This window comes from Pseudorasbora parva, chromosome 24, assembly GCF_024679245.1.
Source record: "Pseudorasbora parva isolate DD20220531a chromosome 24, ASM2467924v1, whole genome shotgun sequence".
NCBI lineage: Eukaryota > Metazoa > Chordata > Actinopteri > Cypriniformes > Gobionidae > Pseudorasbora > Pseudorasbora parva.
The window spans coordinates 19,156,772-19,183,124 of NC_090195.1; the positions used below are offsets into that span (position 1 = coordinate 19,156,772).

At 39.6% G+C, this 26,353-nt stretch overlaps 1 protein-coding gene across 2 annotated transcripts in view; it reads right to left on the reverse strand.

The window, feature by feature from the left end:
• dok6 (docking protein 6) overlaps positions 1–26,353 on the reverse strand; it is a 167,252-nt gene that overhangs the window by 100,046 nt on the left and 40,853 nt on the right. For both annotated transcript variants that reach the window (XM_067435477.1, XM_067435476.1), the window contains exon 3: positions 10,011–10,125. In XM_067435477.1, coding sequence (XP_067291578.1) covers positions 10,011–10,125 — 115 coding nt within the window. The remainder of the gene's footprint in view (positions 1–10,010; positions 10,126–26,353) is intronic.

Consider the following 26,353-nt stretch of genomic DNA (forward strand, 5'->3'; position numbering starts at 1 on the left):
GCAAAACCAGAGAGACGTGGAAGAAAACGGAAGACAACCATCAAAATGGATAGAAGAATAACCAGAATGGCAAAGGCTCAGCCAATGATCACCTCCAGGATGATCAAAGACAGTCTGGAGTTACCTGTAAGTACTGTGACAGTTAGAAGACGTCTGTGTGAAGCTAATCTATTTTCAAGAATCCCCCGCAAAGTCCCTCTGTTAAAAAAAAGGCATGTGCAGAAGAGGTTACAATTTGCCAAAGAACACATCAACTGGCCTAAAGAGAAAGGGAGGAACATTTTGTGGACTGATGAGAGTAAAATTGTTCTTTTTGGGTCCAAGGGCCACAGGCAGTTTGTGAGACGACCCCCAAACTCTGAATTCAAGCCACAGTACACAGTGAAGACAGTGAAGCATGGAGGTGCAAGCATCATGATATGGGCATGCTTCTCCTACTATGGTGTTGGGCCTATTTATCGCATACCAGGGATCATGGATCAGTTTGCATATGTTAAAATACTTGAAGAGGTAATGTTGCCCTATGCTGAAGAGGACATGCCCTTGAAATGGTTGTTTCAACAAGACAATGACCCAAAACACACTAGTAAACGGGCAAAGTCTTGGTTCCAAACCAACAAAATTAATGTTATGGAGTGGCCAGCCCAATCTCCAGACCTTAATCCAATTGAGAACTTGTGGGGTGATATCAAAAATGCTGTTTCTGAAGCAAAACCAAGAAATGTGAATGAATTGTGGAATGTTGTTAAAGAATCATGGAGTGGAATAACAGCTGAGAGGTGCCACAAGTTGGTTGACTCCATGCCACACAGATGTCAAGCAGTTTTAAAAAACTGTGGTCATACAACTAAATATTAGTTTAGTGATTCACAGGATTGCTAAATCCCAGAAAAAAAAAATGTTTGTACAAAATAGTTTTGAGTTTGTACAGTCAAAGGTAGACACTGCTATTTTTTTGAACACACCCCTTTCAACTAATTGCCCAATTGCACAGCCTTAAGAGCGTGCATATCATGAATGCTGGGTCTTGTTTGTTTTCTGATAATCTACTGAACCTACTGGTAACTTGTTTGCCACGTAGCAATAAAAAATATACTAAAAACCTTGATTATTCTGGTTAGTCACATTGTACTGCTATTATTTTGAACAAGACTGTATATATATATATATATATATATATATATATATATATATATATATATATATATATATATATATATATATATATATATATATATATATATATATATATATATATATATACACACACATATATATATATACACACATATATATATATATATATATATATATATATATATATATATATATATATATATACATATATATATATATATATATATATATATATATATATATATATATATATATATATATATATATATATATATATATATATATATATATATATATATATATATATATATATATATACACACACACACACATACATACACATACACATGGTTTTACTGTATATTCTTTTTATTAAAAAAATGCTAGGTGCTAGGTGACCATAACTTCGTGGTAAGTTCTTTCAAAATATTAATTAAATACTGTAATTCTTCCAAACCTATTGACTGCTAATGTATAGATATTTACAGTTATATAAATATAAATAATGCAGAGTTTAATAAACAGTAAAAAAATATTCATGGGCGGCACATTTTCTCAGTTTACACATTATTGGCAGGTGTTGCAATAGTTATTTTGGCCTCTGTGTGCACACAAAAGAAAAACACAAATAGCATTCTGTAGGAGTTGAGAATGTTGAGTAAGCCACCTGCATGTATTTATGTGACTTCTTGTTTTGTTTTTTTGTTTTTTTTGTTTTTGGCAGTAAGTTTATGATATCCTTGAAAAGCTTCTGGCTAGTCCACAGCAAAAGAATCATTCTAATGAGTAAACCTTGCAAATGAACATCCACTCTTAAGCACATAATGCAGTTTAGCACAATGAATGATGGTCCACACCACTTCTCCTTGTGACATGGGTTTGAAAGCTCAACATTATGAGATTAGATTTGTCTAATTACGCGCCAAATAGTTGTTGCAGATTCGTGACCTGGTCGAGTTTGCGTATTCAGCGGAGCTTGTTTGAATAACAATGGCTGTCTGCTTAATGTTTGATGTTTATTAAGTATATTTAAACTGCAGTATTAGAAGCTTAAAATGAATACTGCATATCTATGCACATTTTAATTTTGCTTGCTTGAGTAATGTGAGCAGGCACCTTTCAAAATATTCCATTAGAAAAAAAATACTAGTAGTAAGTTACACATCTAATAAGTTACACACGTGTAAGTCGCACACACAAAAGCTAGAAATAAAACCACAATTATCTTTATCAAACTTTATCTAACCACAAACAAATCATTGTTCCTTTTTATACAAGCTTTTTGTTGGATTTTTTTGCATGCCCTCTCTCCTGAGATGGTGACCTTTAAGTGTGTCTATATTCACACACACTTTTGAGCCCACTGAGTGGAAAATTGGATAAACAAATACTTCATCGGCATGGCAAACTCTCAAGTGCTCAGGCAGCTATGTGCACAAACACAAAGATGCCCGGTGGAATCACAGCACTATACAGCACAACATCTTCACATGGTTAACGGTTCACTCGGAGCACAGGAAATGAGAAGAACGGCATGATGAATAGTCAGGAGAGAGAAAATGGGTCAGGATGGATGAGAATAGATTACGGTGGCAATGTCAAAATAATCATCAATAAATTTCATTATCAATTAGTAGGTTGTGTGGGCAATGCATGAAGAAGGTAACGCCACTTTAAACCAGTAAAAAACGCCGTTACATTAGAAAATTCATTACATTTTACTGCTTTATTCTTATAAGGTGAGTAAAGCAAAGCAGAGCAAAGTAAGCAAGTTCACATACTTAATACAGCCTTTATCAAAGCAATATTAATTATAAAATGAACATTTACATTTATGCATGTGACCAAACATCTTGTATCACATTATAAGCATATATTTTTATTTATGTATCGGTTCGTGCATTCCCTGAAAACTAAATTCAAGAACATTGCATTGCCAATGCCATGCTCTACTGAATTTTTACATTAGTAATATCTACTGTACACTACCGTACAAAGGTTTGGGGTCAGTAAGCTTTGTTAATGTTTTTGAAAGAAGTCTCATATCCAAGGTTGCATTTATTTGCTATAGTATAGTATGTGTTTTCTATTTTAATATATTTTATAATGTATTTTATTCCTGTTATTGCAAAGCTGAATTTTTTAGCATATATACTGCAGTCTTCAGTGTCACATGATCCTTCAGAAATCATTTTAATACAGTAAGTAGAGTACATTTGAATTCAGCTTACACTGACCAAAATGCGATACAAAACAATTGTAAAATACAATAACATATAAAATAGAGTAAAATGATAACAAATAATCAAAGATAATATGCTGATTTGGTGCTCAAGAAAGTCTTATTATTATCCACGGAAACAATTATGCTGCTTAATATTTTTGTGGAAACGGTGATGCATTTTTTTCAGGAAACTTTGATTAATAAAAAGGTCAAAAGAACAGGATTTATTTAAAATATAAATATTTTGTAACAATGTAAAATATACTTTACTGTCACTTTTGATCACCTGAATGCAAACTTACTTAATAAAAGTATTAAAAGTATTTTTTTTAATAGTGCTGTCAAATCGATTAATCAAAAGTAAAATTGCATTCATAATAAAAGTTTGCGTTTACATATATGTGTGTACTGTGTATAATTATTATGAATGTATAAATACACACTCATTCATGTATATATTTAAGAAATATTTGCATATATATATATGTGTATATTATATATATATATATATATATATATATATATATATATATATATATATATATATATATATATATATATATATATATATATATATATATATATATATATATATATATATATATATATATGTTGTATATAAATATAACACATTTTTCTTAAATTATATACATGCCCGTGTGTGTATTTATACATTCATAATAATTATACATAGTACAAACATGTATAATATGTAAACACAAACTTTTATTTTGAATGAGATTAATCAATTTGACAGTACTATAAAAAAAATAAAAAAAAGGAATGACCCCAAACTTTTGGAAGGTTTTTTATTTTACTTAAAAGATTATTTACTTACATAAATTCTTTTAGGGTTAATTTATTTTTTGGGTGCAAAAAGTATAGATTATAAAACCTGCACAAAATGTGAAATCTTAGCTAAATTGTTCAAAATGAGTTATAAGTCTTAGCCCTCATTGTCAGACATGTTAATTCTAAAACAGAGACTGAAAGCGAGAGAGAGAAAAAAAGGTTCAGATTAGCACAAGCGTAACCCGACAGACTCAGAGGGAGGTGAGGAAGTGGAAGTGAAGGATCAAGGGAGGTCGAGTTCCTACATGTGGCGGACATGTGAGGGACACAAGCTCCATATGGCCGGAGTTAGTGGGAAAGGGGAAGTTCGAGAGGAGGTGGCTCGTGGACATGTACCTGTGCCAAAATTAAAAGAGCCACAAGGAGAGTTTAGCGCACACACACATACGCACCTGAGATACACATCGACACAAAGGTGATTTACTCCCACAAGGACAACCAGGTGATCTAATGCAGCAGGACACATTACCAACAAACAAGCACAGAAAAGTCTTTGAACGTGTCACAGATGTGACACTTAAGGACTGAAGACTTCTTCATCTATACAGCCTCAAGGCCCTCAAACCCTTGGTGTATGCCCATATCTCGCACAGCTCTTCATTTGTGCCCTATGCCCGCTCTACCCGTTTCCCATTAATATCCTGCCTCTGAAGGGAGTGGAAGCGAGTCGAGGCAGAGCTGGGGGTGGGGAGGTTATTGTGGTAAATGGATTCAGGAGAACATTCCTCGCCTCCCCCTGGCAGTGCGGAAGACCCCAGAGGTGCTAATGATATCCCAGCGGGTCCACCGTGCTGCTCCCCCTGTGCATATCCACTCCACCCGTCTCCTCCAGCTCTTCCCCTTTTCTCCTTCTCTCTCCTCTAAATCCTACTTGGGTATTTTGCATGTCAGGAAATTTGGAAGCAGAGGACAAAATCAGTTTTATGTATTAAAATTGCATTTAAATCTCCATCCTTTTCATTTTGCACAGTTCAAACAAATAAACGTAATGTGATGAATATGTGTTATTCATACATCAATAAAGCAGGTAATAAGTTCAATTTCTATATTTATAATGCATGCATGATGCTCTTTTTTTAAATTGCCTTTTTTTTCATATCACAAATTTTAGTTTGCACATGACATACGTCACGAAGACCAAATGTTAGCGATTGGTTATGGAATATCCAGTGTGGCTCTCAAATCCAATAGTTTAAACTTGAACAGAGTACCTGCCTTCAAGGAAGTTAATGCTCATTAATGAAGAGTGGCCAGACTCTCTGTAAAAATGAAATGTAAGAGGGTAGGACCAGGCTAAAACAATCTAAAAAAATAAAATAAAAAAAAAATAACCTTTTGGGACAACAAGAACCCTTCCTAGAGCTGGCCATCTGGCCAAACTGAGCTATCAGGGGAGAAGAGCCTTGGTGAGAGAGGTAAAAAAAGAACCCAAAGATCACTGTGGCTGAGCTCCAGAGATGCAGTCGGGAGATGGGAGAAAGTTGTAGAAAGTCAACCGTCACTGCAGCCCTCCACCAGTCAGGGCTTTATGGCAGAGTGGGCCGATGGAAGCCTCTCCTCTATGCAAGACACATGAAAGTTTGCTAAAGAAAAAACAAACAACTGAAGGACTCCAAGATGGTGAGAAATAATATTATCTGGTCTAATGAGTCCAAGGTATAACTTTTTGGCCTTAATTCTAAGCAGTATGTGTAGAGAAAACCAGGCACTGCTCATCACCTGTGCAATACAGTCCCAACAGTGAAGCATGGTGGTGGCAGCATCATGCTGTGGGGGTGTTTTTCAGCTGCAGGGACAGGACAACTTGTTGCAAACGAGGGAAAGATGAATGTGGCCAAGTACAGAGATATCGTGGATAAAAACCTTCTCCAGAGTGCTCAAGACCTCAGACTGATCTGAAGGTTCACCTTCAAACAAGACAATGACCCTAAGCACACAGCTAAAATAACGAAGGAGTGGCTTCGCAACATCTCTGTGACTGTTACTGACTTATACCCAATTGAGCATCTCTGGAGAGACCTGAAAATGGCTGTTCACCAATGTTTACCATCCAACCTGACAGAACTGGAGAGGATCTGCAAGGAGGAATGGCAGAGGATCCCCAAATCCAGGTGTGAAAAACGTGTTGCATCTTTCCCAAAATGACATGGCTGTTTTAGATCAAAAGGGTGCTTCTACTAAATACTGAGCTAAGGTTCGGAATACTTAGGACCATGTGGTATTTCAGTTTTTCTTTTTTAATAAATCTGCAAAAATGTCAACAGTTCTGTGTTTTTCTGTCAATATGGGGTGCTCTGCACAGGGAACAGAATTGATTAGTTCATCTTTCGAGTCCGGGTTAAAGTCATTCGTTCATCAAGTCCCAGCCCCATAGACAAGGCTATGCAGTCTGTACCGGAAACAGAAATGATTAGTTCTCTTGAGTCTTCGGTCCGAGTCTCATTCTTTTGTAACGTGACATGACAGTTGTTTTGGATACAGTCAGAAATAGTTCATTCACAACCTTCCTCACAAACAAGTGCATAGGGTTTGTTATTTTTAGTCAAGTTTTTTTTTAGCTAATAGGCCTATTATAATTGACTTTCATATGAATCCTGGACACATTGGGTTGGTCAAAATGGATAGGCATAATAACCGTTTATTGCCCATATCTTCTGATAATTTTATAATAATAAATATATTACAACATGCAGTCAATAATACGACTGTAATGTATGTTGTGACTTGTGAGCCACTGAACCGGCGTAGTCGTGTGACAAAAGAACGAGAGTCAGACCCGAAAAACGACTTGAACGAGAAGACTCGAGAGATGAACTGTTTCTGCATTCAGCCTATGGGGACTTGAACAAACGGCTTGAACGAGAAGACTCGAGAGATGAACTAATCTCTTCTGTTTCCGGTGACTGCATTGCCTTGCCTATATGGAGCTGGGACTTGATGAACGAATGACTCAAAGACTCAAGAGAACTAATCTTTTCTATTTCTGGATGCATGTATTACATATGAGGCTGTCACGGCCCAGATCAGACATGATGACAAAACTAACGGCTCGAACCAGAAGTCATGAGAGGTGTACTTATCTTTCTAGGGAACAGACGTGATTAAATGTAAAGTGGAAGAAATAAAGATTTGGATCAGGAGGTGAGGCAAGCTATGCAATTATTTAATCATTTATTTTCCGAAGTTTGGCCATGACTGCATTAGCATATAGTTATTTATTTTTTTATTCCAAAAGTACTAAATGTGTTGAAAAATGTAATGTAACATTTTAATTAGATTCTGCTTAAATTAACGAAATTACTTTTTGTTTTTGTCACGCAAATGTTGCGATTTGTTCATTTTGCTGGATGAGATTCAAAGATCCGAGTCAGTAAAATGATCCGAACTTCCCATTACTAACCTGCAGCTCAGGCAGGTTACCGTCGTCTTTCCTTTTTCTACCCTGCTTTCGCTACAAATTTGTGGGGACCAGTCACAAACTGGCTTATCCACCTGGCGCGCTATTGGCAGATTTAAAATTATGAGATATGATTAGATAGAGAAACGATGGATCGTAGGTATCATTGGTTGAAGGACTATCCAATTGTGTAGATTCATTTGAACTATGCATATTGATCACGCTTCTTGTGCAGTAGAAAATACAGAGCAGACTCTCCAGACTAATGTTCAATCTTAAAAGATTGAGCTTGGTCTGGTGATAGCAAGACAATTTGGATATTTTAAAAAAAATCGCTGGGTATGACATTCTTAAATAATAGCCATTGACAACTAACTGCTGCCATGATCACAAGACAATGTTCTTTCCAAATGAAATTCTATTCAATAGTGCTGAGTTTTGCAAATGAGGCTTGTTATAAATTAGTTATTTAAATTATTATTATTATTATTATTATTATTATTATTATTATTATTATTATTATTATTATTTAGTTACTTATTATTAGTTAAAGCTTTTAACTGTTATGTGTTGTTTGTATTATTCTATATTTTTACTTGTTTTGTTGCACTTTGAGATTCTTCGGAATGAAAAGTGCATTATAAATACAATCTATTATTATTAGTAGTATTAATATTATAATTATTATAATTATAATTATTATAAATATATTGAAATAAAGCTATTTTCAAGAAAGGATGTGCTTTTATGCTGATGTGAATGACTTAATTTAAATACTTATTATTCAGCTTTTTATCTGTGCATTTAGTGCTAGGTTAAACTAGATGAAGGTATTGGTCTCAAATGATGTGGAAAAGTGGATAAACATATTTATCCATTTACATTTATTCATTCATACATGTGCATGTGAATGTGTATTTCAAATACCATACGAGCAACACTACCGTTCAAAAGTTTGGGGTCTGTAAGATTTTTTAAATGTTTTTAAATAAGTCTCTTATACTCACAAAGGATGCATTTATTTAAGTTAAGTTAATTAAAGTAAATCAGTAAACACAATATTAATGTAGTAAAATATTACCATTTGAATAATAATAATAAAAAAGTAATTTATTCCTGTGATGGCAAAGCTGAATTTTCAGCATCATTACTCTAGTCTTCAGTGTCACATGAATCATGATCCTTCAGAAATCATAATCTATTATGCTAATTTGCTGCTCAAGATACACTTTTTATTATCAATTTAGAAAACAGTTAGAATAGCATTTGAAATAGAAATATAAAATATTTTATATGTAATATGTCTTTCCTGTCACCTTTGATCATTTTAATGTGTCCTTAGTTAATAAAAACATTAAAGGAAGTGTATGTAAGATGGTGGCCAAAACTGGTACTGCAGTCACTTTCAAATGACTGTAGAGCGGTGTATCCCCTCTCCCCTCCCCCCTGACTCGAGGTTGCCAGATAGGCTGCAGGATCAGCAGGAACGTTTGTAGCTGCAGCTGTGGTAACCAGAGCAGGGCTGGCAACCCGGATGCCCAAACACAACTGGTGGGTGGAGCTTTAGGCCAAAACACAACATGTCACCATCAACATCAGTTGAGGGCTGCAACAACAACTTTTAAATGAATAAATATCCTGGCCGGACTACTGTTGTCACTGATATAATTATTTCAAATTAACATGATTTCTTAATATCTAATGATATATATCAGGGTCATTTTATGATTAATTGAAATACATTTCTTTCATACAGTTCCTTATATTTCTTCAAAAGTTGTCTTGCTTTATTCAGCCCGGTAAAATGACGATTGTGATAAACCCCACAACTGAATATGAAAACTCCCCTAAAATCATTTTCACAACAAAGTAAGAGCTTTTTCATCTTTGTATTCTGGGTGTCTTTTTTTCCCTGCGAGAACACTTTTATCAGTTTTGACATTGCCATCTTTCCACTACAAGATTCTCAGTGTGAGAGGAGAGAAAACACATGGGAAAAGACACGTTCTGCTGCCAAGCTAATGGTGAGTAAAGCACCTCATTCATATTTCAAATGCGTGTTTGTGTGTTAAGCTTTTCTCTTGTTGTTTTGTTTTCTAACTGCTGATCTGTTTGTTGCCTTTGGCCATATTCATTCTCTATGACAAAAGCTATGACAAAGTTTAAAAAAAAATCCCTGTATATCCCAATGGGCTCTTCTAACACTTACTAGCCTTAATGTTTTGCAGCAACGTCTCCAGTTTCAAGGTATAAATGGAATAACTCAAAGAATAAACAAATACCCCAGATGTGTGCAAATCAATACCTGTGCATCTTGAAATCTGCAATAAATGAAGTCGTCTTGGACACAATCCAGCATAACAACAAAAGACTTTTCTCATAGTTGGAGACAATGCTTACCTGACTCACAGGCAAATGTCTTTGACGTCTCATCACAGAAAATAATTGCCACTGCGTGTTTCTTGGTCTCTCGTGGCATTCGCGTAATGTTCTTAATGTTGTGGAGTTCCGTAATCTACAGAAGAAGAAGACAAAAACTCATTACAAAATTAACAAACTCAAGAGGAGGAGGAAAGGAAGAAAGGATGACACTGAAGTAATGTAGTTACTCTTATCTGAAAATGAAAGGATTTGAAATGACTGCTGTGCCTGGATTTAGAGAGCAATGGAGATGAGAGTTAATGCTTGCCCTCTCTACTGTCACACCGACAAACACCAAACATGGAAATTGGAAATTTCCAATAAATCTTAAGGTTCATAATATTTTTATATGGTCAAGTATGTTTTAGACAGGGTAACATAAACCTTGATTCATTGTGAAAACGGTACCTTGTACAATACTATATTGTTGTGACCTTAAAAACTGCATTATTTGTAAATGCACAGCATTGCACTTGAAATGCAGTGCGCTATGATACGAGTCTCTTGAAAACAAAATTTAACATAAAAGAGCTCAATAACTTGTAGAAACAGCAAAAATGGCATGGTTGCCTGTTTTTATATCACTTTTGTTAACACTATCGTAAGGTTTAGGCTAGGTGGAATATAGGGCTTGAAAATATTTTAAAATATTACCATTTGAATATATTTAAAAATTGAATTTATCCATGTGATAGCAAAGCTGAATTTTCAACATTACTCCAGTCTTAAGTGTCACACGTTCCTTTAGAAATCATTCTAGAGCTGATTTGCTGCCCAAGAAACATTTCATATTATCAATGTAGAAAACAGTTGAAAACTGTAGAAAACTGTAGAAAACTGTAATCAAAGAATAGCATTTTTTTTAAAAATAGAAGTGGTATAGTTGAATCAGCACATGCGTGTTTATCTCATGTTTGTTAACACTATCCTTAGGTTTAGGGTAAGGTTTATTGTAGGTGGTATGTAGGGCTTGACATTAACATTTTACTCAGTAGCTATATTTCTACCACCCCCTTTTTTATGCACATTTTGAAGTATTGCATCAGAAATGACCACCGCTCTGTAGCGACTCAGGCGAATCAAACACACAATCGCCAGTTACATTTAACAAATATGTTTTGAAAGTTGTGCTGATGGACAGACCTTCCCCCAACACAACAGCTACCCTGGAAACCATCTGATAAGGTGTTTTATGGCCGGAAAGAATGTGGCCACATGAAGTCTTATACACAAAGAGTTTAAGACACAGAGCTTTTGCCTCAAATTATAGACAAACCATCTATAAATGAACATGCACCCCAGGACATTATATGTAAACACATAACTGTCTTGTAAAATGTTTATTCTGTATGGTATTTTGCATCTTTTTGTCTTTGTCTTAACAAAGTACTAGTTCAGATAACCTCATATATGTCATGTCTCCTATCAAATTAATGCTCACTTCACGACTTACACTTCCATGTATATCACTTATTCAGAAAATGCAGTGTGTGTTTGTTGCATTAATTATAGTATGAAGACTCAGAGACCCACTGAGTCGAACTTTCAAACAAAGAGCTATAAATTCTGCTGAGGAATTTCCCGCCGGGAAATCCCAACACTCTCATTGGTTAAGTCTAACCCTGGAGGGTGGGACTATTTCCAGACCTTAAAAGACCAGTGAAGACAGGCTCTCTCCCTCTTCTCTTCTCCGAAACTCTCTGGCTTTTACTTCTCCAACTCTCTCCCTGTGGGAGCCAACACCCACGGGGGGGGCTGGCACTTAAGCCATGCCACCAATGCAGGCCCTCCAAGTAGGCCTCATCTCTTCCAAAAATCTTCTCTTCTACAATCCGATCTTCAAGAACACGAAGCCTCGCTAAAGCAACAGCCGCTTCCCTCCCAACCTCGGAAAGGACCGCTGGACACGCAGGACATTTGAACTCGGAACGCACGCGCACACAAGCGAGAAGCCAAAACGAAACCAAAAAGAATGCAAGTATTCTTATTCTTACTGCTGTAAAGAGGGTGTGTTATGTCCCCGTTGGGATAAATTAACTCCGTGAAGGTCGTATTTGGTGAACTGAAGGAAAGCATGCCTTGCTTACCCCCCCCCCCCCCCCCACTCTCTCTCTCTCTCTCTCTCTCTCTCTCTCTCTCTCTCTCTCTCTCTCTCTCTTTGTCTCTCTCTCTCTCTCTTTTATCTCTCTCTAATTTCAGTCTATTCATTATTCTCTTGTATGTATTCTTTCGTTAATATCTATACTTCTACTCTCGTGATGCATATTTAGTATGTACTTTCTGTGTGAATTGTAGTGTTATTTTTAGTCTGTGTTTATTAAACCTTCAAAAGACATTTAATGAGTTGAATCTGTTATTCTGCCACATACACAAAGTCAATGAAACTTGCGATCTAAACGTTACCTAACTGCTTATGCTACTATGTTAGTAAAGTAAACTGTATGACCATTTGAAATATTGAACTTATCCTGATCAGTAAAGTTAATGTTTCTTATGCGCTCGTAAAGCAGTAATCCCTTTATTGAGAATTGATTTGAAAAGTCTATAACTAATTTGCAGGACAAACTTAGTAGGATAATTTCAAGCAATTTCATAAAGGGTTACTTGTATTTAATTAAACAATTTTCCCTATCGGAAAATTTTAATACGTAATGAACAACTGGCAAATTATATTCATAAATTCATGAATATTGAATATTAAATCCCTTTTGAGTTAATTATTCCCCAAACATTAAACTCATGAGTCGTTGTTGTTACATGTATTTGGTGGAGAATGCGGGCAGGTTTCAAACGTTTGTGTATGTGTGAATGATATTCATATTCTATTCATTGTGTATTTTTGAGGTATTAATAACCTGCACGCGCGTTTTTGTTTCGTTTTGTTTTGGTGTTGTTTTGTGAATTGAACGGTACGCGCAAGGCGAACCCAAGCATAAACAGATGCTGAGAAATGTTGAAGTAGCCGGATTATATTAATGAAATATGAACGGTACGAAAATCTCCGCGTGATCTCCGAAAAACTCTGCAGCCGTAGGCACAATAGGGTTATCCGCGTGATTTCCAAACGAATGTATTGTAGAAAATCCATACATTTGACTCGAGCAATATATTATGTGTTCCATCAAAATAATGAGATTTTGATGATGTCTGTAGACACGTACGTTGCGTTATCCCGCTTGATCTGAACTACGGAAAGTTTCTATCATTGCGGAAGATTGGGACAGGGCGAGACTCTCCTGTACAATATAAGGGGCCTCAGAATAATTATTATATCGTTAAGATAAACGATAACTCCTGGTTTAAGTCTGGCTTAGCTAACCAAAGACCTGAGACCTAAAACATTTGAATCAGAGATGCTGAAAACCGTCAGCCATATTGATAAATGTCTATTGGAGTCCATGTAAAAGGCATGAATAGGCAGACGATAAATTCCTGTTTTTCACCCGTTTCGTTGAGTAATTTTTAAATGATCTGCAAAAGCCAGTAAAGTGCAGAACGCCAGGGCGACTCAGAAATTGCAACGCCGCTTGCAAACCGCCAGAGGGCGACTCAAGAATTGCAACGCCGCTTGCAAACCGCCAGAGGGCGACTCAAGAATTGCAACGCCGCTTGCAACCCGCCAGAGGGCGACTCAAGAATTGCAACGCCGCTTGCAAACCGCCAGAGGGCGACTCAAGAATTGCAACGCCGCTTGCAAACCGCCAGAGGGCGACTCAAGAATTGCAACGCCGCTTGCAACCCGCCAGAGGGCGACTCAAGAATTGCAACGCCGCTTGCAGAACGCCGGAGGGCGACTCTAGAACCAGACAAAGCCATCTGGTGAGCATTTCCGCCTAACTAACTCTAGTCTAGGGCGGGCGCAACAGCGCCATCGTGTGGATAAATTCGGATAGTTTCACTCTCCGTTATTTGATTCTGCCTTAACAAAATAAGTTTGAGCCTATAAATTGTTTATTGCTTACTGTTGTACACAGTTTCATTTATACAATTTTTCTAGCAACAACCAAGTCTCCTTTCTCGCTGATTAAACACCCTTATTCGAATTTGAAGTTTAAAAACAAACATAACTTCCTCTAACTCAAAGTGAAATTAGGTTTAAGTCACAGACAGTCCAATTGGAAGGAAGGACGCCACCGTGTGGCTATACCCTGTTAAGTCAGCGCAACACTAAATCCCTACTCCCTTTCTGATTAATTCTTTTATTTGGACAACTCCCACTTAGAGATTAATCGTTATAGGATAAGATTTTTGATTGGCTTTCTTTTATTTGATTTTCCTTACAGGCTTATTTAAATTTCATTTAAACTTGCTTTGAATTTAATTTTAATTAAGTTGAGCTTCTAATTTTTTTATTTTATTTTATTTTATTTTATTTATAATTTTATTTTAATTTTTAATTTTAATTTTTAATTTTAATTAATTTTTTTTATTATTAAATTTTTATTTTTATTTTTATTTTTATTTTTATTTTTATTTTTCTCTGCAAAAGTTTTTCTTTTCCCCTCCCATTGGGAATAAAGCTCAGTCTGGTAATTACAAACGGTATCAAAAGTGCTTTTTGTTTTATCACTACTTGACTTGGCTCTTGATATTTAATCTTCCACTTAAGCGACCTCAATTCACCCCGGATGAGCTAAATGGGATAACCCATAGTACAAGCCGAATTTTAGTATATCTTGAGCATTAAGCCTATTAATTTTCCCTAACACTCACGGCGCGCACGCTGACATTCCTTTCATTACAGACCAATTCATCTTGTGTTTGTTTCCACTGTGCTCTTTCCTATCCTCACTGTTGGACTATCACGATTGTGTTTCTTTCAGTTCACCAAGAGACCCCAAGGAGAATTAGATAGTCCCGGGACAACCGAGCAGCAGTTCACCAAGTGACCCCCCAGGGCTACCGCCCACCTAATTGTCTGAATTGTCTAATTATCTAACTGTCTACATCAGTTAGCCAAAATTCCCAGCTATCCGTACGATAGCTCGTTAGCTTAGAACAAGCTTGCATTGGCTCTCTCTCTCTGTGTGTGTGTGTGTGCTGTGTTTCTCTCGTCCGCAGTAATGTTCCGTGCCCCCAGCCCTGCCGTCCCGTGGGACCGCCTAACGACATGGCTGGAAGCGCTAACGGCCACCAGTCAAGGAAGTCTGGGGCAACTGAGCCAGGAGCAACTGGACACCGAGCTAGACCAGCTGATGACACACGACCCCACGCACAGCTACTCCAACAAGGAAGTGGCCAAGATCCTCGGAAGCCTCGCCCACGTCCTCATCGCACAGGCACGTCTAAGCGAAGGGAGCTACGCCAACCTGGAACAGGAGGCAGCAACGCTAAAGCTTCAAGCCAAGGAGGCCCGGAGAGACCAAGCCCTCACCCAGCTTCGTCTAGATCAGCTTCTGGACACAGAGAAAGACGACGAAACAGACAAAGAACAAAGAAAAGAAATAGAAAGACTTCAAAAGACCCTGGAGGAGCTCCGTCGTGACACCGACCGACGAGTACAGACAGAGAAAGACGCCAGGAAAAACCTCGACGAAAAGCTTCGGCGTGGCGAATCCCTCCTGGAGAGAGCCCATGATGAACTTAAAGACAGAGACATTAAAGCTAAAGTCTATGCAAAACATTTGCAGTCGGCACAAGCCGAGATCGACGAGCTCATCCAGCAAAGACACGAGCTCAAAAATGAACTTGACATGGTGCAAAGAGAACTGAGACAATCATATATAGTGCAACGTTACCGAAAGGGGGAAACACACAACACACAGTTTCCCCTGACCAGTTACTCCGCACATTTTAGCCACGAAGCAAGAGCTACGAAGGGGAATGACAGCCCCCTGTTTAAAAGAGCACTTGCCAGTCTCCACGAATCCCCGTCAGCAGCAAAGGAAAGGACGCCCTTCCAGGAAGTCAAGGTCAACAGCCACGAAGCTTCAAAGAACCTTGACAAGCTGGCCAGAAATATTCCTACCTTCAGCCCAGACCCGGCAGGAGGACACGACGTCCACGCATACTTAAAAGACATAGACTTTTACTTGCAAACTGTCGCTCACGCGAACAACTGGGACAGACTGTACCTGCTCAGGGCCACGTCTAATCGTGACGTACGCAGCTTTCTGGATCGACAACCAGAGGCCATCAAAGCGGACTACTGGCATCTACGACAAGCTCTAATTCGTGAGTACTCCGACCCCGAGTCAGACCAGGGGTTCATCACTGCCATGGACCTCAAGCAAGCTCGACGTGAGACCTCACAGAACTTTTATAACAGACTGCGACGTGCCTACTTCGGGACACGTAACGACCCAGGCATGGAGGAGGACATCAACTTCAAAACTCTTTTCCTCCGAAACCTGCACCCTACCATCAGTTACCACCTGGGGGTGCTGGCGTGCCCGCGCAGCATGGGCACGCAACAGTTAAGAGACTTGGCTCACAAAGCTTACGTCAAACAGAAAACCATTTCTAAAAAGACTGTAAAACAGCCCACCATCTGCCCTGTCTCTGAGCACCACCCAGAGCTAACCCTAGAGGGCGCCAAACAGAACCACAGTTACCGACCCGTCAACAGAGAGTCCAAACCACTCCAAGCCAGCAGAGGGCAGCGTGGTCATAATGGCGACCGTCCACGGTACCAGAGCGATCGCTCTGAAGGATCCTGGGACCCGCCTCGCCCAAAAAGCCAGCGAAGAGACCACTCTCGACGGGACAATGGTAGGCCCAGACCTGAACCCACGTCTGGCAAAGAAAGTGTAGCTGCTTCTGAAGTTACAGAGCTCATAAAGATCCTGAAAGAGCTCCTCCGACAGAAACTTCACAAGGAAGACAAGAAGGACGGACCAGGTACAGCACGACTAGACATGATACCTGAAATCAACCTTCCCGCCCTTCCTGCAACTGAATCATCCACCCTGAACACTGTTCCCCAACCACGGACTAGTGTACTAACTGTTGCACCCCCACACGTCAGCAGCACACACACTTACTACAGCTGACAGCAACAGCCTCTAATCAAGACAGCATCATGGGACAGCCCAGCGTACCAGAAAGCGCTGCTTTGATTGTTTGCACGCATAATGAGACACTTGACACATATCCAGACGGCTTATCAAGCAACACACAGGTCCCCACACCAAGACTCCTGGGAAACCTAATCGAGAAGGGGATGGCTCGAAAACTCTATCTGACTATCACTATGGAAAGGGAATTTAAGCTCGAAGCCCTAGTTGACACTGGCTCCGACCTCACGCTTATATCCGCCCAACTGTTTGAAAGACTCAGATTTGAAGCACAGAGGAAAAATCGCACCCTTACCCTTCACACTTGTAAGCTAAATGTGCAGTCGTATAGCCAAAACGACATCCAGCTCAAGCACGTAGCTTCCATCCACCTGACAATTGGACCTATGAGGCTGATACACCCAGTCTATATCTCCCCTATGAACACTTATCCGTTTCTCATCGGAAAAGACCTGCTGGACCGCTTCGAACCCGTACTGGACTTCAAACAGCTGAAAGTCTGGGCTCAAGTGCGTGACCCTCTGCCCCTTCAGACACACACATCGGCTGAGCAAGACTGTCAAGTCACAGAGGTCACGGGAACTCCCACAGAGCCAGACTGCCAGGTCACAAAGGCCACGGGACCCCCTGCAGCACGCTGTGACAACACAGCCTCAGCCCCAAAGCCAAGTTCAAGTTCGCTACTTTGCACATTTCAGCTATCCAAAGACTCTGATGCCATCTGCCCCCAGGTCATGAATGACCTACAGCTGAATGACATGATCACAACGAACAGTATCCCTGCACTGTGGGCAGACAACTCAACCAAAAGTCTACCACTGTGCAATGCAATCAGTAAAAACACAACACACGGCGACATGTGGGCACCCCCGAACCCCACATCCAGCCCCATTGTTGCAGTGCTAACCCACAGCAAGCGATCGACAACGGCTACAATGCCTGCCTTGCAGTCGCTATCGCTAACTCCGCAAATTTCCAACAACGATATTGCGGATATGCAAGCCTCTGACACTGCAATAAAGACAATTCTTGACCACCTCTCAGACCCCTCCAACCACCCTATCACTGACTCTGAGCTCATTGATGACTCTAGCCACAGACATCTACATAACTCCAGACACATGATGCGTATTCTGGACACCATTCTCTGGTTTGCACCCGATGGCAACACAGCGCCACAGCTTGTAATGCCACGATCGCAAAGGGGGGTGATGCTAATGTACGCCCACAACACACCATGTGCTGGACACCACGGCACCAGAGCCACGTATGACACACTGAAACAGGTGGCATATGGGCCTGGGATGCATCAAGATACGGCAGAGTATGTTAGAGAATGGCTAGTTCGCTGCCGGTTCCAACCAGCAAACCCGAAGCACAGAGCCCCACTACAACACAGAGGGACCACGTTCCCATGGTCAAACCTACAAATCGACCGGGTAGAACCCCTGCCCAGGTACACAAAAGGCAAAAAGTACTTTCTCACAGTGGTGTGCCAGTTTACCAAGTGGGTGGAGTGTCAACCAGCACCCAACGACACCGCCCAGACCACGGCATACCCCCTGATGAATCACAGCTTTTTCCTGTCAAGATTGCCACTGAGAATCAACTCAGACAGAGGCATCCACTTCACTACCGAGGCCATGCAACAGATCTGGAAATGCCTAAGAAACGCGGCCGTGATCATGCTCCTGTGCCTCCAGACAATCAGAGGCCAGCCACCACCAGACATCATCACACCGGGTCCAACCTCGGGCATCGCACTGAGAGAGCAACCTGGACTGCTGATCACCAACTGCAAATGAATCCTCAAAAGAAAGACGTACTCTCCTGAACTTCACATCAGCAGCGCAAGCTCCTCCAGCCCTGCACACAAACGCAAAGGGGGGGAGGAGCCCAAGCCCTCTGCCTAACCTTACACCAGCTTCAAGAACCTTCTCCTCCAACACCAGGTAGTCACCTTGTAGGCAATACTGCCAAGCCCCACACTATGTCATGCATGTGATTTGAGAAAGAAGGCCTTAAACGAACACAAGGCTGCCTCTGAAGGGATTCTCAAAACCCCAATGACTTTGAACTTTGAAACAGAGAAACCAAAGTGGATCACCAGAAGGCACCCAGCCTGGCCACAATGCGAGGCACCCTCTGGAAAAGTTCCTAGTCAGCATAGGACATAAAAGTGTCAAGATGCACAGTCCATCTTCCTAGGCAGGAGACCTAAAGGACTGACTGGCCATTGCGAGGAACATGGTTCCACCCAGGGCTGCAGAAAGCCCACAGCACACCTGCACCACACAAACGGACTTCTGGATGACAGGTGACGCACCGTCAGGGCACCTGCTGCCTCGACACCTGCTGCACAAGCACAGAGACCTGAACTGGGCTACTGTCTGCCTTATCTGCCGTGGAACGACCATCACTTCAGGAGACACAAACAACTGGAGCCTAACATGGCTATGGTGTGTCTGATCTTCCTGAACCTTTGATATCGCTCGTTGTTGTCCATAGGAGGGACAACAACTAGCGAAAGGGGGGATTATGTAGCGACTCAGGCGAATCAAACACACAATCGCCAGTTACATTTAACAAATATGTTTTGAAAGTTGTGCTGATGGACAGACCTTCCCCCAACACAACAGCTACCCTGGAAACCATCTGATAAGGTGTTTTATGGCCGGAAAGAATGTGGCCACATGAAGTCTTATACACAAAGAGTTTAAGACAGAGCTTTTGCCTCAAATTATAGACAAACCATCTATAAATGAACATGCACCCCAGGACATTATATGTAAACACATAACTGTCTTGTAAAATGTTTATTCTGTATGGTATTTTGCATCTTTTTGTCTTTGTCTTAACAAAGTACTAGTTCAGATAACCTCATATATGTCATGTCTCCTATCAAATTAATGCTCACTTCACGACTTACACTTCCATGTATATCACTTATTCAGAAAATGCAGTGTGTGTTTGTTGCATTAATTATAGTATGAAGACTCAGAGACCCACTGAGTCGAACTTTCAAACAAAGAGCTATAAATTCTGCTGAGGAATTTCCCGCCGGGAAATCCCAACACTCTCATTGGTTAAGTCTAACCCTGGAGGGTGGGACTATTTCCAGACCTTAAAAGACCAGTGAAGACAGGCTCTCTCCCTCTTCTCTTCTCCGAAACTCTCTGGCTTTTACTTCTCCAACTCTCTCCCTGTGGGAGCCAACACCCACGGGGGGGGCTGGCACTTAAGCCATGCCACCAATGCAGGCCCTCCAAGTAGGCCTCATCTCTTCCAAAAATCTTCTCTTCTACAATCCGATCTTCAAGAACACGAAGCCTCGCTAAAGCAACAGCCGCTTCCCTCCCAACCTCGGAAAGGACCGCTGGACACGCAGGACATTTGAACTCGGAACGCACGCGCACACAAGCGAGAAGCCAAAACGAAACCAAAAAGAATGCAAGTATTCTTATTCTTACTGCTGTAAAGAGGGTGTGTTATGTCCCCGTTGGGATAAATTAACTCCGTGAAGGTCGTATTTGGTGAACTGAAGGAAAGCATGCCTTGCTTACCCCCCCCCCCCACTCTCTCTCTCTCTCTCTCTCTCTTTGTCTCTCTCTTTGTCTCTCTCTTTGTCTCTCTCTCTTATCTCTCTCTAATTTCAGTCTATTCATTATTCTCTTTTATGTATTCTTTCGTTAATATCTATACTTCTACTCTCGTGATGCATATTTAGTATGTACTTTCTGTGTGAATTGTAGTGTTATTTTTAGTCTGTGTTTATTAAACCTTCAAAAGACATTTAATGAGTTGAATCTGTTATTCTGCCACATACACAAAGTCAATGAAACTTGCGATCTAAACGTTACCTAACTGCTTATGCTACTATGTTAGTAAAGTAAACTGTATGACCATTTGAAATATTGAACTTATCCTGATCAGTAAAGTTAATGTTTCTTATGCGCTCGTAAAGCAGTAATCCCTTTATTGAGAATTGATTTGAAAAGTCTATAACTAATTTGCAGGACAAACTTAGTAGGATAATTTCAAGCAATTTCATAAAGGGTTACTTGTATTTAATTAAACAATTTTCCCTATCGGAAAATTTTAATACGTAATGAACAACTGGCAAATTATATTCATAAATTCATGAATATTGAATATTAAATCCCTTTTGAGTTAATTATTCCCCGAGACATTAAACTCATGAGTCGTTGTTGTTACAGCTCAAACAACTCCATGGAAACGCATCTTATTTGCATTTGTTTGGCATTTTTACGAACTTTGAAAAGATTCACTTTTAATTTCAACGCCTCACGTTTAAATGTGCAATCCCAGCAACTGTGGCTAGTGGTTTTTCAAAGTTACTAGCTACTAAGCATATTCACTGACATATTGAAAACCATGGAGAAAAACCACCATATATAGATATTTTTTATATTATTAGGCTGCTGTCACTTTAGGACCTGACGTACTGATCCATTATACTGATACACGTGTTTTCTTTCTCAACTGTTTACGTTGAACTGGGAAACCATTGGGAACTGTTTACGTTCAACTGACTGAGTTTACGTTAATACTCATGAAGACCTAGCCTGACGTGGTCATATTCAATTCTAGTCAGAATATAAGTCTGAAAATGCTCCATTTAGCTGTGATTATGGGGCATGTTTCAACCGAACCAGGAAAGACATCAATTGGATAGACCTACAACCAATCAGAGCAATGAAGCGACGCATTGTCAAATGTCAACAGAGCTCAACTGCACTGTGTTGCGAATTGTAGCAGGCAACCTTGCCAAAATAACACACATTTTACCCCCAAACACCATTTTTCCCCGGAGAACACCCAATTGTTTAGGGCTAGTAGTTGGCGGGTTTTTTTGTAAAAACTTGGCAACCCTGTCTGCACGCGCGTTGAAATAAACGATCTTTGCCGGTGTTGAAAAAAAAAAAAAAGAATTTAATGATACACAGAGTACTTCTCCAACATTATCATCATTTCTGAGAGAAATAGTGAAGGTGAATGCAGATACAAACAAGCTCTCCGTTTAGGATTCGAACAAATATAAATGGACTGCATTTATATAGCGCTTTTATCCAAAGCGCTTTACATTTTTGCCTCACATTCACCCATTCATACACCGACGGCGATGTCAGCCATGTAAGGCGCCATCCAGCTCGTCGGGAGCAGCTGGGGTTAGGTGTCTTGCTCATGGACACCTCGACACTTGGTCAGGTGGAACCGGGGATCGAACCACCAACCTTTCGGTTTGTAGACAACCTACATGAACCACTGAGCCACTGCCGCCCCATATAATCCAAGCCCCTTTGATGACGTGCATGATTACGTTACTGTTTATCATCAGTTCATCATCGTCTAAAGCACGCCCTGATGATTTCATTGGTCAGAACAGTCTCTGTTCCGGGGTAATTACTCCTCTATGGATCAAGGCCAGACTGAACCGCCCAACCTAAAAATGTTGTGGGCGGGGCTGAGTTTGGCTGGCATCCAGGCTAACAAAGACCAACATTTTGTCATAATTGTGTGTAACTTTACAAACTGTAATCTGTAACTTCCACTAACTGTTGTACGCGCGTTCACGAGAGACTGGCATTTCAGCGTATGTGGTAGGACGCAGGTGTAGCGGTGACGAACGCGCAAATGCAAAGGATAGCGCAAAACAACAACTGGTTCTCGCAAGAACTAGCATATTCTCACTGGAGTGTCCTACGTCATTTGATTGGAGTGCCATTCTCTTGTGTACACGCATGCGTCCGTTAGCAGAAATTAGAAATTGCAGTGTTTAAAGTTTTAAATATGGATATTTTTCAACATTAAACGCATCGCTTCACTTTAGAATACCTTTATTAACCCCTCCCAGCTGTGTGGAGCACTTTTATAAAGGATGGATGCGCTTTTATGGACTTCAAAACATAAACAGCCATTCACTGCCATTATAGAGCTTGCAAGAGCCAGGATATTTTTTAATATAACATTGTATTAATCTGAAAGAAGAATGTCACCTAGGATGGCTTGAATGTTTCCTGTGATGGGTAGGTTTAGGGGCAGGGGCAGTGTAGGGGGATATGATGTACAGTTTGTACAGTATGAAATCCATTACACCTGTGGAAAGTCCCCATAAAACATGGAAACACGACGTGTGTGTGTGTGTGTGTGTGTGTGTGTGTGTGTGTGTGTGTGTGTGTGTGTGTGTGTGTGTGTGTGTGTGCGTGTGTGTGTGTGTGTGTGTGTGTGTGTGTGTTTTCTAGTCAAGCCAAGCTCTGAAATTATTTATCAGATAGAAATTGTGAAAAGTAAAAAAATAATAAAAAAATCCACATCCTTATCATGAAAAACTGTAAAAAACATGGGACCATTGAATATTGGTGTGGATAATGTTCCTGGAGTCAAACATGTTGGGAAGCACTGATCAAGAGTAAGAAAAAACATAAGAAATGTCTTTGCAAATCAGTTGCATCCAGTACACTAAATAAGGAAGATAATGGGATAATTAGCAATATGACTAAGCTGTCACCATACTGCAATTAGAATGAATGAATGCTGATATTGTTTTCGTGATTACTTGCGCTTTAATAAATTAAGCTAGCAGGGATGTGAATTTGACTGTGATTTTTCATCCATGATTTTAAATATTTTCACATCCATGACAAACACTATTACTTCCGAGAAAAGCAGCCTCCTTGGTGACAGTACATAAATAATCTATATTTAAAATGCTCTCCAGGTACAGTTCACTACATCAAAAAACAAAACAAAAAAACAACAACAACATTACACCAAGTTTACCTACACTTCTTAACATGCAGTCGAGACAGCAGACGCTGCACCTCACCTCTCAGTTTTGCCGGTGGCATTTTTTGGTTTGAGAGTATATGATTTGCCTGTGGCAACAGGGAGGAGGTTATTGAATCTGAATGTGTTTGTGTTGTGCTGAGTGTGGGTTCAAGGATTATCAGTCCGATGAAGGGTTTGCTCAAGGCTTTGAAATAACTTCTCCAGCTTGAGTGCATCACAGTGCATGGATGACGCGCTGATGGGTGTGTTGAGGCATCTACTGAAAACTTCTTAGCTTTCAGCAATATGTGCTAGCCTCACAAAGCCAGACCTTTGACAAGACATCAAACGGTCTGACCCACATAGCAGTTTATTCTGGCCAGAACTCGTCCATGGGCATTATTTTTAAAAATGACCCTAGAAATGTACAGTCTAAAACAATGTTTAAGCAACAGTGTTCTTATTGTTAACTAAAACAAAAACTATTAAAGATTGTTTTTGGTAACTGAAATTCACACAACCACACTATACATGGTAAAAATCCACCCACTCCTCTTTTTTTAATCCCTGTAAAATCATTAGGAGTGTTTCAGAACAAACCATTTGCGGATTCTACCTTTTGTGATGTCACATATGTTTAGGGCCCACCCACTGCTGCTGACAGACTCTGCCCTATTAGCATAAGCCCTGCCCTGAGTGAGCAGTACACAGTCCATGATAAATTGGCCAAGAAATGATTGCGCTAAATGGTAATATTGTTGTTCTGAGACCAGTTTCATCTAAAAGAATGATAATGGCATAATAATGCAGGTACACCTTTTTAAAGATCAATAAACTTTTATTTCTAAAGACTATTTGACACTGAAAACATTTTAAATATCCACAATAAATGAACAAAACAACCAAAAACAATAAAAGCAATGGACTCTCAGTCTGTTAACAAAAACGCACTTGAACAAATACCAAAAAAATAAAAATAAAAAATGGATGAAAACTGCAACGGATGATTGTGTTTTAGGTGAATATTAGGGGAGGCACCGTTCACAAAACCCACGGTTCAGCTCGTATCACAGTTTTCTGTACGGTTCTTGGTGTTTTTCTTTTAATCGTTAACACTCCATAAATTTACTTCAGTGTATGATATATAACTTAACTATCCTCAATTTAAGATACAGTATTAAAAAAATGTATATCATGTAATCATGCACAAACTGAACTTGACTTGACCATCTCTGAGGAAAGCTAGGTGAGATTTTGATACAGCGAGAAAGGACATTGATGTAATGCTTTTCATTTATTTGGCAAAAAAGGAGAATGTGTATTGCTATCTCTACTAGTGTTGTCAAAAATATCGATATTTCGATATGTATCGATACTGGAATATCTGAAACGATACGATTCTCAGTTTTTACAGTATCGATACCAGCGCTCTCCTTCTCTGACCGTCAGCGAGTTGACACACACCGGCATATTCTCACTTAGCCCGGTTAACCTCTGAGCACGGCGAACGCGCGTTCTGCTGAACTTTTTCCTCATGACAGTGTGTTAGTGTTTGAACACAGTGTGTGATCACAGTGTGTGATCGGTCTGAATTTTGCGCGGGATTGCACATAAATTAATTCTACTAATCCCCGCAGATTTCGTGCTCCACATCTGAAGCGCACACACATAGCCTACCGTAATAAAGCCGCCTCTGACATGATACAAGTGCAAACATTTGCTTCTTTTTCCACCTTATTATTGGTCAAATACACTCAAAGAATTATCAGTGCACATCTGGAAGAGTATTAATGTAAACACAGTCGCAAACAGTTCAGGAAGAACGAGGAACAGGAACAGTGTTTAGGATCCATGCGTCCGTTAGTCTTAAAGGGACCGCAGTCATTTGTTATTCAAACTACAAAAAGACAAACGATCACACTGCTCTTGACTGATCAACTTAATCGAGCATTAAGTTTTAATAGTTTTAAACTTTAATAGTTTCATCTGTACGCTATTGAATTTTTTACAAAGAACATTATCCAATGTTGTTTTAAATGTAATTACTATGCATTTTTTTTATTCAGTTTCTTATCTGAATGTTAGACCTACCTGAAAAAATAAAGCAGTCTATTTAATTTGTATCTTCTATTCTATTGCATTTATTTGTGCTATTGTTTGAGAGAGAGTGAAAAACATGATGCTACCCGTTTTCTTTGCCTTATAAATATAACTAGCTTTTTACCAAATCAAACAAAAATATATTTTAAACTTTACCAGCACCGGTATTCTAGCTTGATAGTGAGTACTAAAAGACATCTTATTTGTTTATATTCATACTGATAAAGTTCGATGTTTTATTACATGTGATTCTGACATGATGTCAGTAAATGCACACTGCTCATCTGAGGTAAATAATGCGTCTTCCAGCTGAGCGGTCGGTGAGGCGCGTTCATGTGTTTTGGGGGCGTGGCTTTGGAAAGAGCCCGGAAGGGAGAATGAATGGAAATAATGAGCTGTCGTGAGAGGTCTACAGAC